This window comes from Neospora caninum, chromosome X (assembly GCF_000208865.1).
Source record: "Neospora caninum Liverpool complete genome, chromosome X".
NCBI classification, from domain to species: Eukaryota; Apicomplexa; class Conoidasida; order Eucoccidiorida; family Sarcocystidae; genus Neospora; species Neospora caninum.
In genome coordinates this window covers 6,152,579-6,166,898 of record NC_018396.1, presented here as the reverse complement: position 1 = coordinate 6,166,898, position 14,320 = coordinate 6,152,579, and the positions used below count along the sequence as shown (strand labels likewise).

The window sequence follows — 14,320 nt, the reverse complement described above, 5'->3', positions numbered from 1 at the left end:
AGTGTCGCCCCTGCAACCGCGTGGCTGTCGTTCTCCCGGATACTCCTGTCTTGCTATTTTCCCGCCTTCTTCCCGGCAAGACTTTGCTGTTGACTGCTGGTCCGACACCCTGTGTGTCGTTGTTTCTCTTTTGGCTGGCTTCTCTGCCGAACCGTCTTGTCGAAAAAAGCTTGTGTGCTACATTTCTGGTCGCTGTGCCCTATTGCCTGTATGCATCTCCACCCATCCGCTTTCTCTTCTTACTCCCCTTTCCTCTGCACTGCCGGTGAAGCCGACGGGGGACCTCTGCTTTTTCCCTGCAAAACTGTTCCCGTGTCCTTTCCTCCCCCTCTCGCTTACCTCCGAAACCCCGCTCTTGCCTCCCATTGCGCCTGTTCCGCTGGCGATCCCTTCGTTCCCCTGAAAGATACACCCCGTGCCGCATATCTCCCTTTCAACTTGCTCGTCGGTTTGTTCGCCTCTGTCCGTCCATGCATTTCTCTTCTTCGCTCCCCTCTTTCTTTGTCTCCGCTTTCCCGGGGGTTCTTCTCTGCCTCCTCCACGGCAAAACCTTCCAGGACCAAGGGGCGAGCCTCGGTGTTCTGTGGTGCTTTTTCTGTGGGAAAGACAGCAGCGTGTGCCGACTCGCACCGCCTTCGCCGCCCTACCTCTGACTACCCGGCTCCTCTCGCTTGGTTACTCAAGTCCGGGTGGAACGGGGGACCGGGTGCATGCATGTTCATGCCCTGGAAAACAAAGAAATCGTTCGAAGCTGCCTGTCCCTCCGACCACGTGGCGAGGCCTTGTCGGTTCTCCGGAGGCGACGCGAAAGTTCCGGCACCCGCGGATCCCCAGGATGGCGCCGCAGACGGCGGAGACATCTCAGGATGCAGCCGTCTGTCGTGGCCCAAAAACATTTCAGGATGGGAAGCGCCCGGCGTCCCACAGCCTGCTCTTCGGGCGTCACTCTCGGCCGGAACCATGGCCCCTCCTGTGCCTCCACCATAGGCTGGCATAGGCGACGCATGTGTGAGGCCCCGTGGGCCTCCAAGAGGGTGAGGGGCTATCCCGCACTGGCTCGCGTGGAGGTCTCCTGGCTCCTCTCGCCCTCCCCTGCCCATGAACATGACGCCGGACGGTGTCTGGGCGAACGGGCCCGAAGGGGACACTGTGGGCGCCCCCGGAAAAGAAGGCCCTCTCTCCCCTCGTTCGGGGTCGTGTGGAAACACAGCCTGAGGCGAGCCAGAGGGAAGCCCCATGCCCGGCCCAGGCCGCTCCTGTGGCCCAGGCAGACCTGAGAAACCAGCCTGCACCTGAAGAGCATTCCGGCCAGGGAGGTGAGGCCCCGAGTCTCCGCCGCTCCGCCCCCCAGCGCCAGCAGGCGCCCCCACGCCGCCGGCGAACTCTCGAGGCGGAAACGGCGAGGACGCAGGAAGGAGCGCAGCCTGATTCGAGAAGGCGGGACCTCTCGGCCCGGCGAACCCATTCATGTAGTACGGCCCCGAGGGGCCTCCTTGCCCTTGAGTCCCCATCGGGACGCCCCGCACGCCCCGGTACGCACGCCCGCTCGGCACCATCGGAGGTTGGGGAAAGTCGAAGCGCGCCTGAGGCGCACTGTGGGGCTGCAGAACGCGCGTCCCTTGCCGGAACTGGCCGCCTGCTGCCCCGCGGGCGTCCACTTTCCCGTCGTCGAAGAAGAATGCACGCCCCTGCTCTGGCGCCGCGCGTCCTTCTTCCCGCACGCCTTCTGGCCTGCCGCCGTAGGGCGGTCGCGCCATGTCGGACGGAGCGTAGGCGGGAGGAGAGCCGAGGTACGCCCGAGTGTCGAGGGGCGCCTGCGGCGCAGGCAACGGCGTCGGAGGCCTGAATGCGTCGCCGGTAGGGTGAGGCGCCGACGGCTGCGGGTGGAAGCCCGCAGACGGCTTGTGGGGCCCGGGCGGCGCGCCGAAAGGGGCCGGAGAACAAAAAGGAGACAAGGAAGGGACAGCTGCGGGGTCGACGGGCCTCTCGCTCGAGCCCCCCGCGAAGGTCCCCACCGAAGAACTGCTCCGTTCGGGTCCGTCCGGCGGAGGGGAAAAGAGGCCGTCCCGATTGAGGCCCGCAACGAGGATCTGGCCCTGGACGATTCGGCGCCTCAGCCACCTCCTGGCTTTGAGAAGTGCAGCCTTCTTGGCATTTTCATCCGTGCCGTTCGCGTCGAAGAAGATGTTGCCGCGTCCATCCCCGCCAAGTCGCTCTTCGTCGCCCGCTTCGCCCTTTCCCCTTTCCATCTTGCCCACGAGTTGGTTCTGCAGTTTCTGCGCTTGATGGAGCTGGGCCAGGGAGACCCACTCGAGGGTGCCCGCTTTGTGGTCTTCGGGGTCGGTCCCGGCAGATGACCTTCTGTTTGTTCCCGAAGAAATGCTGTCTCGCTTTCTCTTTCTCTTGTCGCCCCCCAGTTTGCCATCCGTGCTCTCTTTGTCACAGTCGCCACGCGGCGAAGGCGGCCGAACCTGCACACGCCAGCGTTTCTCGTTCTCTTCCCACACCACGTTCGCCCCCAACAGGAACGTCAGCGTCTCCGCCGACAGCTGCTGGGCAGATGCATTCTGCGCGCCTTCAGCAGGAAAATCGGCTTTCTCCGCTGCTGCGCGCGACGCTGGCAAGTCCTCGTGAATGCTCGCAGACTGGCGCCTGACGCTCCCGTCCACCAGTTCTGAAGGGACTGTCGGCGCCTCCGGAAGGCCTCCAGCTGCGCCTTGCTGAGAGGCCATCGCGTTCGCGTCCGGGACGGACGGCGCAGGCGACCCACCGTGCGAAAAATGAGGCCCCGCCTGATGCGCAACTTGGATTCCAGAGGCGTCTCCTAAGCCGTCTCCCGCTGAAAACGGCACTGAGGGAGGCTGCGCAGATGTCGGCGCGAAGAGGGAATTGTCGTCTTGAGAAGACAGAGACACAACGCTTTTTCGGCGCTTTCTCTGTCTCTCCCTGCCCACACCTTCCTCGCCTTGTCCTCCAAGGCTTTCCTCGAGTTCGTGTGTCTTCGGGCCTCGAGAGGCACCAAAGTAGCCCTCTTCGGAGCCGCGCGCCTCGCCCTGACTCGTCCCCAGATGGTGGCCCCACGGGGCGTCGCGTCCGTGTCCCTGCGAGCCATGCATGCCAGGGGAGAACAACGCGAAGGCATTCATGCCCCCGTCCAAGTTCCCAAATGAAGGCACGGAGACAGGAAGTTTCGGGGACACCGACGGCGAAGGCGCCGAGAGATCGTACCCGGATGGCGGTGCGTGCCCGAAAGTCGAATCGGCCTCGCCCTTCTGACCAGGCCTATAGAAGGGAGACATGTGAGGAGGGACCGACGCGTAAGACCCGCCCGCGGCAGTCGAGTACGGCACCGTGGGGCCGCCCCCTGGACGCTGGGGGAATCCGCCGCCGACGGGAGGACTGGAGCCTGTGGGAGGACTGATTCCACAGCCGAACGATGCATTCTGTGTTGCAAGGTGGTCTTCGCTGCTCGCAGTGTGTGGTCCGAGGCACGGCGCTAGGCCGCCCTCGACGCTGTTGGTATCTCGGGGGAAAAACGGAGGCGAGCCGCCATCGGGAACGCTGCCGTCCGAAACGTCCGCCGGTCTTGCATCGAGCGCCTTGCCACGTGAGGCATTCGTAACCTGTCTTTCGTCGGGGGCGGGGGGTTCACTGGGTCCCTCGGTCTTCCTCTTCTTAGCGAGAAGATTTTCCTGAGAACCGTCTCCCTTCTCGAAACTGGATGCGTGAGCCATCATCCCGGACTGCGGGACTGCCTCGCTCTTCAGGGACAGGAAAGGCGAGTCCACGGCCAGCCTCTGTCCCGCCGTCCCGGGCCCCGGCGGGAAAGGTGAACGATGCGCCGGTGGCGCTGAGAACGAAGGCCCGCGGTGGGGAAACGACCCCGCAGAAAATGGCCCAGCAAAAGGAGGCCGTGGAGCCCCGCTCGCAGACCTGTCGGCCGGAGCCTGGTCGTAGCTCATTCTGGCGCCGCGACCGTCTCCTCCGGGCCCTAGGGAACCCTGGGGGGCCGGCAAAGGAGGCCCCGCGCCTAGTCCGACCTGGCAGGGGCCCGCACCTGGGGCCTCTGAGACATTGCTCGGCCACCATCGCGGCTGCATGCCCGCCCCTGCTGAGCCTTCCACGCTTCCGGGATCGGAGCCGTAGTTGCTCTGTGCTTCAGCCGCGTCTGTGTCTCCGCCGGGCTTCCCGTGCGGCGTCGCCCACGCCGACGCGAACCCGCGTGGGTTTCCCGTGGCCCCTAACGCTGTCTCCCCTTCGGCTGGCCACGGCGATCCGCAGGGAAAACCTTCGCCTTGCCCGTCGCAGCCTTTCGCGAGTTCCTGCCCAAAGCCGCGAGGCGGCGCTGAGACCGGAGGCAGAGACAGTTGACTGAGAGGCGCGGGGTCCGGCCGCTCCTGGCTGGGATCCAGGAGCTTCTTCCAAATCTCCCTTCGCTGTCGCAGGGCGTCCTCCGCGACGGCCACGCCACACACGGCCTGCCAGGGATCGGCGAGCGGCACCGGAGCCGCAGTGAGTCCATACACGACTGCGGCGATGGCCGAGACTCGGATGCGAGCCGGCGAGGGCGGCTGCGGCCACAACAGCTCGGAGAGAAGCCGCGCCTGAAGAGCGAGGACGCGCGACTGATACAGGCCGTACTTGCGGCAGCTGAACGTGCGGCTCTTGTTCTGCGCCGCGCAGACGGTCGGGCGCGAAGGCAAGAAGGCCCCCACCCCGCCCGACGAGGGCGAGAGGACCGGGCCGGCGCCAACCGTGAAGAGGCCCCCGTGGCCTTCGCGCCAGTAGCAGCGGAACGCGAGTTTGCTCTTGTCGAACTTCACGCCGTCGGGGAGCGAGAGGTCGACTAGGCCGACTCCGGGCACAGACAGAGCCTCAGCGCGCGTGGCGGAAGGCGAAGACAGAAGCGACGCATGCTCCGAAGCGACTGGAGAAGAGTCGGCGCAGCCATCCGCAGGGGCGCGATCGACTCCACAACCGGCGGCGACAGACGACGGGCCGCCAGGCGTCGGAGGCGTGCTTGGGCGAGACGCGTTTTCGCCCGGTGCCGGGGGCCCAGAGGCAGACTGCCGAAGGGGCGAGCCGGCGCAGAAGCTGCTGCCTTCATCGCCGCCCCCCCTCTTGTCTTCCTCCTCCCGTTCCCCGTCCCCTTTCCCACTTCCCTCTGGCCCCAGTCCGTCAGGCAGAAGGGCGCTGTCTTTCTCGGTGTCTTCGGGTTCTTCTTCCTTCCGAGACAGGTCATTGTCGCTTGGAGTCACGCCCGCGGAGCCAGATCCGGCGGTGCCTGTGTCTTGCTGCATGTAAGCCCGGAGCAGTGCAGTATTCTTTGCCAGCAGAGCAGCGTCATCCAGGGGGAGATCTGGGGCGTTCACAGCCGTAGTCGCAGCTGCGCCGCCACTGGCGAAGCCTTTTCGGCCCAACTCCGCCAAGTAAGTCAAGAGCTCAGGATGCAGCTCCGGAGATGACCACTGCAGCCAAACCAGACGGGACACAAGGACAGCGCAGGTGGACGAGAAAAACAAGTCTAGACGCCTTTTTCCCTGCCTAAACGCGGCCTTGCACAGGCTCCCCCGCGGGGTGGCCCCTGCACAGGCGGTCGCTCAAAAGACATCGCCTGAGAGAAAGGATGCAGCCAGAACTTCGGAAACCGAGATAAACGGCGGAAAGAACGGCCGCAAAACGCAGCGGAAAGAGCCGACCCTGCGTCCACAGAAAACGCGTGTCGAAAAAGAGTCTGTGAAAAACTCTGGATCTGCCTTACCGGTGGAGGAAGCGAGTCGTCTTCACGACAGAGCCAGTGGAGAAAAGACGAAAACAGAGAAAGGCGTTCGTCCCACGAAATGCTGCAGTGAAGCTGAAGACAAGAGGATAGAACAAAAGTCGAGAATCTGCGGATCTCCCATTGTTCAGATATGCACACGAGCGTACAGACACACGCTTCCCGAAGCCTTCATTCCAAGGGAACCCTGCTCATCAACGAACCACCAGAGGCAACGCCCCGAAGAGAAGCAGTCAGCGCGGATCCCTGCGCACCTAGAATCTACCAAGAAGACACGCACGAGGTCTCAGATTCATATATATATATATATATATGTCGAAAAGGAGGTGGCGATACACGCATGTCCACATGCATTCGCTCAGAGCATTTCTCTGAAATAAGCGAATAGTTGAATAGGGGCGTACGGTTATTCACTTGCTGTGCCAGGCTTCTCCCTTCGGCCGGCGTCAGCGATGCAAAGCGACGCGATTCGAGGCAGCCAAGTCTTCACCGGAAGACACGGACGAATCAAAGGGACTGTTGTTTGCAAACGCCGCCTTGCCACGAGGGGAAAAGGACATCCCAGAGTGAGAATCCCTTAGAGAGGAAAGAGACAGAAGTGGGTGGGCTCACCTTCACGTACAAGCGGGGGAACCCTAACAGGTTGATTACACCGCGCTTCACCTTCAGGGTTTTCTGCAGTCAGAACAGGGAGAAACAGTTGTTTCTGTGTAGGCGGCGGGGGTGGTGCTACCGAGATCTCTCCACCATACGAAAAAAAGTAAAGTCCAGAGAGACGACATTCGAACCAGATAGCATCGACGCCATAGAAGACAAGGCCGCCTCCTTTCCCTGCAGGCTGCAGGTCGTCCAGCTGCGCGTAATCTGTGTCCAGGCGCAACGCTAAGAAAGAGAGGGAAGAAAGGCAGAAGTCAGCCGCAGAGAAAGAGCAGTGGCGGAAGAACGCGACAGTGAAGGAACGCCCAAGGTCTGGACGGGGAAGTTCAGAAACCAATGTCTGTTGCTTCTTTGCTTCTTACGTCCTCTAAGCATTGGCATTTGGGCTCCAAAAAGTGATCGTAAAGCTGGCGAAGGGTGCGACGGCCTTGCGACTCTCCATTTCTTGGAGGAAGTCTCGGCGGCGCGGCAGGCAGCGCCTGGTTCAAAAGGGCCACTGACGCGTCCTGAGGGCGGAGGAAAAACACACCGAACGTGTACTTGCGGGCGGCCGGCACAGCACACAGCACGGACGGCAGTCGAGACACCGGGGCAGAGAAGACGGACGAGGACTCCGAGAGGCCCAGAACCGCCGGCAGCCGAAAAAGCCCAAAACGAAGGGAGCGCAAACGGAAGAAGGCGAAACAAAGCTTACCCGGTTTTCGCGTGTGTCGAAATAGAGAATAAAGTCACACGGTTTCTGCGAGACGGGATTGGAAAAGAGACACTTAGTCTCTGATTCCTCTTCTTCACCAAGATCGCCCCAGGCGCCGCGTCGGCGAGCTGCGCCGCGCTCGACAGTCTCCATGTCGTAGAAGCCTTTTCCCAAGAGGACGGCGGTCTGGGAAAGAAGAGAGATCCACCGTGCACACCGAATCAACATATCTCTGACGACCCAGGCGCGACAGGAAGCCGACCTCGCCCCTCGTCGACTCCCCCGTATACATCGACTGTCCCAAGCGCTCCCGTCCCCAGTCCCACACAAAGCAATTCGGGACGTAAACCTACCGCGGACCGCCAAGGCCGAAACTGGAAACGGGAGGCGGGGAGACTGCCCTCTCTCGAGTTCGTCGCTTCTCAAGAGCCTTCAGAAATCACACTTACCATGCGAAGAAGCAATCCATCTCGGATACGTCTGTTGCGGACGCGCGCTTTGAAATAGCCATGAAGGACATCTGCGGGTTGGTCGCTCGTCCCGTTCGTTTCGCCGTCCTTGCCTTGCCCGACCTCGCGTCTTGTCTCCGTCGCTGAGGCCGCCTGTCTTCTCGCCTCACTTTCGTCTTCCACGACGACATCGTACGCTTCTTCCCGAGACAGCCTCTCTTCGATACCCGCACTTCGCCCACTCTTCTTCGCCTTCTTCCCCTTCTTCTTCTCGTCCTCGTTCGGCGCCCGCCCTTTCTCGCCCGGGCCCCGGCGGTTCACGCCCCCGTCTGGAGTCGCCATAGCTCCAGTCCCGGGCGCAAACCTGCGGTCGCCTTCCGCAGTGGACTCAAAGAACGGCGGTCCCCTGCCTCCCCCCGGTCCCGCCCCGGCAGCCGCGCCACGGAGGGATCCGAGAGGGCGAGAGTCTCCACTCTGGCCCCGGGCGGAAGCGTCCAAGAACGGAGACGGCCTGGACGAGCCCATGGGCGACGCGCCGGGCGGGAGACTTCCTGGGGCGCCAGGGAAAGCGAAGGGGCCGTGCGGCCGCGGAGAGGCGAACTCGCCACCGAGAGCGGGGTGGAAGCCGTAAGGCTCCGGAAAGAACGGAGAGCCGTGAGGCGAGGCACCGGAGGCGGGAAAGCCTGATCCCGGTGAGACCGAATAGCCCGCGCCGCTCGAACTTGGTCCGTCGAATGCAGCTGGAAGGCCGCACCGACCTCCGCTCGCCGCAGACCCCGGCGGGGTGTCTCGGGGCTGGGAAGGGAGCTGTCCACCGGCCGAGGGAGGGTACGCGGCAGGCGCTGCGCTGGACCGCGGTTCTCCAAGACTGGAAAGCCCCCCTCGAACGGTCCCCGACTCTGCGTTGGACGCGCCGCTGGGCTCCGTCTTGACCGCAGGCGAGAGCCAAGACGCGAGTTGCGGATCCGGCGTCTCCGGGTCCAGCTGAGGCGCCCCAGGGACACAGAGGGGCCACGCGGTCTCCAGCAGCGGGCGCACACCAGCCGCAAACGCCTCAGGAGAGAGGGGACTTCCCGGCGAGGCCGGCTCCAGCGGCAGTGGCGAGGAAGCCTGTCGAGGTGACCTGGCAGACGGAACGCCGTGGCCGGGGGAAGTTCCCTGGGGCGTAGGCGATGAGACAGCTCGTGCGTCGGATTGTCGGGAAGGCGACCAACCCGATGCCGACGAACCGAGCGGCCGGAGGAGCGGCCCGCCCGCGGCGTTGGGGCCCGCACCGGGCTCCGACCCCTCGCCTCGCCCTGCAGAGCCGGCGATTTCAGGTGCAGGCTTGCCATCCACAGTCTGGGCGCTTAAGAGACACTTTGGGTCCCCAGGGAGGCCGCGGGAGGCACCAGTGTGAGAGCGCAGGAGAAGAAAAAGCTTCAGTTTCCGACAGACGCGCGCGAGGAAGGAGAGCGTGACGCTGTCCCTTTTGCCTGCACTTCCCAGCCCCTTGCCTTTCGGCGTTGACGAGGCTCCTGAGTTGAGTGCGCCCAACGACCCTTTCCTGCCGGCTTCATTCATCCTACCGGATCCGAGTCGGGCCACAGCCGTTGTCTGCCTGGCACCCAAGAGGAACCCGACGGCGTCCCACGACGCGAGACAGCCAGACGGTGAGAAACAGACGGGCGACGCCAGTGTTTCCCACGCTTCACCTGCCTCAGAGTAGACTTCGAAGACTTGCTGCAAAGCACTCGCCTCTGCCTGAGTCTCCGCACGAGACGGCGGGACGACTCCGTTATCTCCCAACAGCGTAGGCACAGCGGTCCGCCGGAGAGATTCACCGGGATTTTTCGCGCCTCTCCTGGAACTTCCACACGCCCAGGCGCTCGAGGAGTGCGACCGAGGGGCGGTGTCTCTCGACGGCCCATCAGAGGCAAGGGACGATCGGCCCCTGGCGCCTTCTTCCCTCTTTCCTCCGTCGGCGAGCGACGAGGGCGACAAAGCACGTTTCGTCTCAAACGAAGTGCACGAAGACGATCGCATGTTACTCGCCAAGGAGTGGGAGCTCTCGAAGCTGGTCTTTCCTGAAGACAAAAAGGCGTTCTTTCCCTCCCCGCGGTCTTCTTCTCTGCCTTCCTTTTCCTGCTTCTCGACACGCCGCTCGGCGGGGCGTTTCCGATGGGGCGACTCCGGAGTTCCATTCTCTTCTCTTCGGTCTTGTCTGTCTCTCTCCGTGTCGTCCTCGCTCGTGCCTTTCCTCGCCTTGTCCCCGCCGACCGCCCCAGCCGCCCCAGCAGCGCCCTTCTTGCCCAGAGAACGGCGCTTCGGAGCCTTGCCGGCCCCGCCGGCGCCGTGGGCCCCGTCCCGGCCGTTTCTGCACTGAGGCGACGCATCCAAGCCTCCAGCTTTCTTCTTCGTCGGCGTGCATCCAGGACACGCTTCCCGACCGCACGTGTTGCAGATCGACAGCCGCCCTCGAATTCTGCCAAAGCGTTCGAGATACGCGCAGTACTTGGATGCAAGTCGCGACGCCTTCTCGTGGCCGTGGATCAGCGCGGAGAACCGTTTCACGCGCCATTCATACGCGGGAAGCGGCGCGGGCTCATCTTTCTCTCCTGCTCTCGCCTCGCCTTTCTCGTCGTTGTCCCCTGCGGCACCTGCCTCCCTTGTCTCCCCGCTCCGCTGACTCGACGCCAAGGCGTCAGATGCGCTAGGAGGCGCGGGGCTGCTCGAAGCCTCTTCCGCCTGAGTTTTCCCCATCCGGTCCCCGGCCGCAGGCAACCCAGACTCCCTCTTCGCGTCCAGGGGCGACGAAGACGAGGGAAGGCAGCCCCGCGCCTCTCCCTGCGTGTCGCCCGACTCTTCACTCTTGCTGCCACTCGATGGACTCGTGGACACTCCACGAGGGGGAGGTCCGGGGGCCGAAGCCGAGGTCGGCGCTTCGCAGGCTCCAGGTGAAGGCGCCGGGTCGCTGCTCGAGTTCGCGCTCGGCGACGCCCCGTGGGAAGTAGGCTTTCCTTTTCCTGCCTTCTTCTCTCCGTCTTTCCGTTTTTCGTCTTCTTTTCCTTCTCGAGCGTGCGGGACTCTCCGATAGATCCACACGTCGTACGTCCCCTTCCATCCGTTGTACATCCCACCCGCGACACGCCACATCTCGTCTTGGGCACCTTGCCCGGGAGGAAACGAAGCGCCAGAAAACTGAGAAGGCTTCTCTTTTTCCGCGCACACCGAACCCCCGTGGTGGTCCGCGTCCTTGTCAGTTTGCGCCGCTTTCATCGCGCTGTCCACAGGCTCACACGGGCCGACGGCTGTCGAACTGCTCACGTGCACGCGAGACTGTGGCAGCTTGGCATCGCGCTGCATGCAGTCTGAGGCCTCAGGCGAAAACCGTTCATCGGTCGCCATCGTCGCCGGCGCCGCCCCCTCATCCCAAGCGCGTCCCTTCGCGGTCCCGGCTGCGCGGCGGGAACCTGTCTCCGTCGCCTCTGCTCCCTGCGCGGCTCCGGCCGTCCCACTCGGCGTGTCTCCGGGTCGCTCTTCCGCCGCCTCCTTTTTCACCTGTGCCAGGTTTCCATGTTGGGTGCCGCCAGGCCTTCCCGTCTCTGTGTCTCTCTGCTCCGCTGAGCGTTGAAGACCGGTGTTTTCGAGACCATGCGATGGAGGCACGTCTCGCCCCGCCAACGCGTGCTCCGCCTCAGCCGCCATCGCGCGATCTTTCGCGCTTTCCTCCCTGCGCGGCTGGTCCTTGTCGCGCGACCGAGTGGCCGAGGGCGGCAGAGGATGCGTGGCGAAGACCGGAAGGCGTTGGGACCACCTGACGAGAGACCGATCCCGAACGGCAGGGGAGGACGGAGGCGGAGACGGTCCCTGGTCGACGACCCGTTTTCTTCGCGCCCCTCGAACCGAGGCAGCGGCCTGTCGCCCCCGTTGGAAGGCCTGCGGCGCGCACGAGCCCTCGAGAAAGTCGCCCAAATCTGACGCGGCCGTTGCATCCGAAAAATCGCTTGCCAGTCGCTCGCCTTCCAAGGCGCGTGCGAGACGCGCCGCGAGGACATCCGCGGGGGCTGCCTCGGCTCGCGCCGAAAAAGGAGACGAAGGAGGAGACGGCGAGAGAGGTCTGCCGGAGCCTGCCAAGCCGTGCGCACGCGTCTCCGAGAGGACACGCGAGCTTTTCGGAAACAAATCACACGCGTATCGGCCGACGGTCATAAACCCTGGAAGCGCCGTGATATTCCGATCAATCACCGCTCGGAGGCAGTCGACGGCGTCGGCAGCCGAGTCCTCTCTGCCTTCTGCCCCGTCCCAGTGAGAGGCGTCTCCAGCCCCTCCTGACGAGCCGTCTTCGTCGGCCGGGGCACTGCTCATCACTCGCCTCGGACACGCGTCGTTTTCTCTCCGCGTCTCGCCGCTGTCGCCTGCTGCCATCTTCGCACTCCGTGCGTCACTGGATTCGGGACGCAAGGCCGGCTCTTCGTTTCCTCCAGCCTCGGCTTCACTCCCCTTTCCCTCCGCTTGCACAACGCCACCCGTCGAACGCGCAGCGGACGGCGAAGTCGAAGCTGGAGACGACAGAGGTGAAGGGGGAAGGGGCTGTGTGCCCCGTTTTCCATGCCGCGACAAGCCTGCGGGGACAAGCACAGACGAATTTGCCGACCAGGTTCCTGGAGGACCAGACTCGCACAAGAGATTGTTGTAAAGCGTCGTCCCCTCGACTGCGGCGTTGGCGTTGAACAGCAATTGCTCCGTAATTTCGGTCTCCACGACCGACTCCTCGTCTCTGCCGGCCCCCTCAGGTAAATATCGGTGCGTGGGGTTAGGCGCCTCGAGACGCTCTGCCTGTTCCTTTGAAGCCTCCGCGTTTTGTGGATTCTGCGACGCACACGCCTTCAACCCGCGATACACTCCGGGGATTTGCAGGCCGGGCGGAAAGCCCGACTCGGGACTCCCGACCAGCATTCTCCCGAGCTCTAGAGACTTCTGGTGGTGTTTCTCGCGTGCAGTCTGGGACTGGACGAAGAGCGGCAGATCGAAATCGCTTTCATCATCTTTCGACGACAGCCGCAGGGTGGTCAACACACCTGTCAAGCTATTGAGGTTCTCTCGGCTGTTTTGAACCGCTGAAACGAGTGCGGACGCGGAAACGTGGCAGGTTGCACTGCGGTCGCCCTCTCCTTCCAGTCCCCCCCTTCTCTGCCAGTAACGTTCACTGTCTCCTGCGTCCCGGTCTCCTCTCTGCCCGTTCGACCTGGGATCTGTCCCAGGACTTCTCCCTCTGTCTCCGCCCACCGCAGGGTCGCGCCCGTCCCCGCTCCGTTCCCGACGAGATTCGCGGATGCGTCTCTCCTGCGCGTCGTCTCTCTCTCTTGCCTCTCGCTGGGGCGGTTCTGCCGCGTCTCCATCTACGTTCCCTTCTGCGCCTCTCTGGCGTTTCGCTTCATCTCGGTCTTGGCCCCCTGCCGCTGCGACGCACAGCAGCGAGACCGTCCGTGCCACGCGCCGCACACCGCCCCGCAAGCAGTGCACACTCTGGGGATCGTTGACCTGGCTCTCTAGCCACTGCACGACGCGCCGATCTTCCCCGCCAGCTCTGTGCGAAGCGGAACCCGAAGAGAAGAGAGGAGAAGCGGAGCGAAGCCGTGACGAAGAAGGCACGGGGTGCGCCCCCGAAAAGAGAGGGGACGGCATGCGGGAACAGCGCGCGAACCCGCGACCCTGCGCGGGCGAAGGGAAAGCAGACAGTGGGGACGGAAACGGAGCTTGCATGTGGTCGGGCGAGGTTACCGGGCCCCGTCGAGACCCATCTAGCCCGTCTTCTCCCCACACGAGGCCGAGGCCTGCACACTCTTGGGCAAAAGGAGACGGAGAGACACACCTGGCGAGACGCGGAGAAGGCGCCGCTCTGTGTTCGAGAGGTGATTTGAGTTGCGAGGCCGTCAAGCCAGCTGGGCAGAGAGGGTCTGCGAAAATGTGCGACAGACTGTCCCATCCTGGAGGCGCTGTCTCCAGCCCTTCTGGGCCTCGGAAAAAGGTCCAGCTATCCAGGCGGTCTCCAAGAGTTCTCTCGCCCCATTCGCAATCCATGGCGACGAACACACGGAGGCCGAGACGAGACAGCCGGCAAGGACGTGCACCAACGTGCACGCGGAAAAAGGGGAAGGGACCGCCGCGGGTCTTTTCTCTCCTCCGAAAGATTCTCTTGCTGGGTCGGAAACAGTTCTCCTGGAAAACGCATCACACGTTTTTTTGTGCACCTCTCCTACCCCGCCTTCTCGGTTGCTTGTCCACTTCCCCAGGCTTCTCTCCGCTACAAAAAGGAGTGGACGGCCTCCCAGCCTGTTTGTACTTTTACGTCTCGCGGGTTCGCGCACGACAGATATGAACGCGAGCAATAACTCAGATGCAAGTGTTGTTCCTCCTCTCCCTCGGACGTGTGCTGGCCCCAGGGAGTAACGGGTCAACTGGGACGTTAGGGTGTACATACAGCTGGCAGAAGGCAGGCTGGCTCCACGCGCCTCTCCCGAAATCCCGCCTCATCCGTCTCTTCCCTTCTTCGCCGACGTCGTCTCCGTCTTGCGTTTTCGGAGCCAGGTGAACCGGTGAGACGAAATTTCCGGCCCCGGAGCTACCAGGCGGAACTCCCGGAGGAAAACCGAACAGAAAGCACGGGCACCTTCTCAGAGAGAGCCTGGTGAAAGAAGAAGCCGTGGACACGCACGCGACCGGACGGAGCAAACCGGAAACAATACAAGGGCGAGCGAT

General features: G+C 63.5%; 1 protein-coding gene across 1 annotated transcript; it reads right to left on the bottom strand.

The window, feature by feature from the left end:
* Positions 1-653: 653 nt before the first annotated feature.
* Positions 654-13,642, bottom strand: NCLIV_051990 (uncharacterized protein; the record flags this gene model as incomplete). The annotated part of the gene is made up of 6 exons (XM_003884752.1): positions 654-5,468; positions 5,762-5,854; positions 6,392-6,454; positions 6,799-6,942; positions 7,131-7,316; positions 7,580-13,642. The coding sequence occupies 6 exons, from the start codon at positions 13,640-13,642 to the stop codon at positions 654-656; spliced, it is 11,364 nt and encodes a 3,787-aa protein (XP_003884801.1).
* Positions 13,643-14,320: the final 678 nt, after the last annotated feature.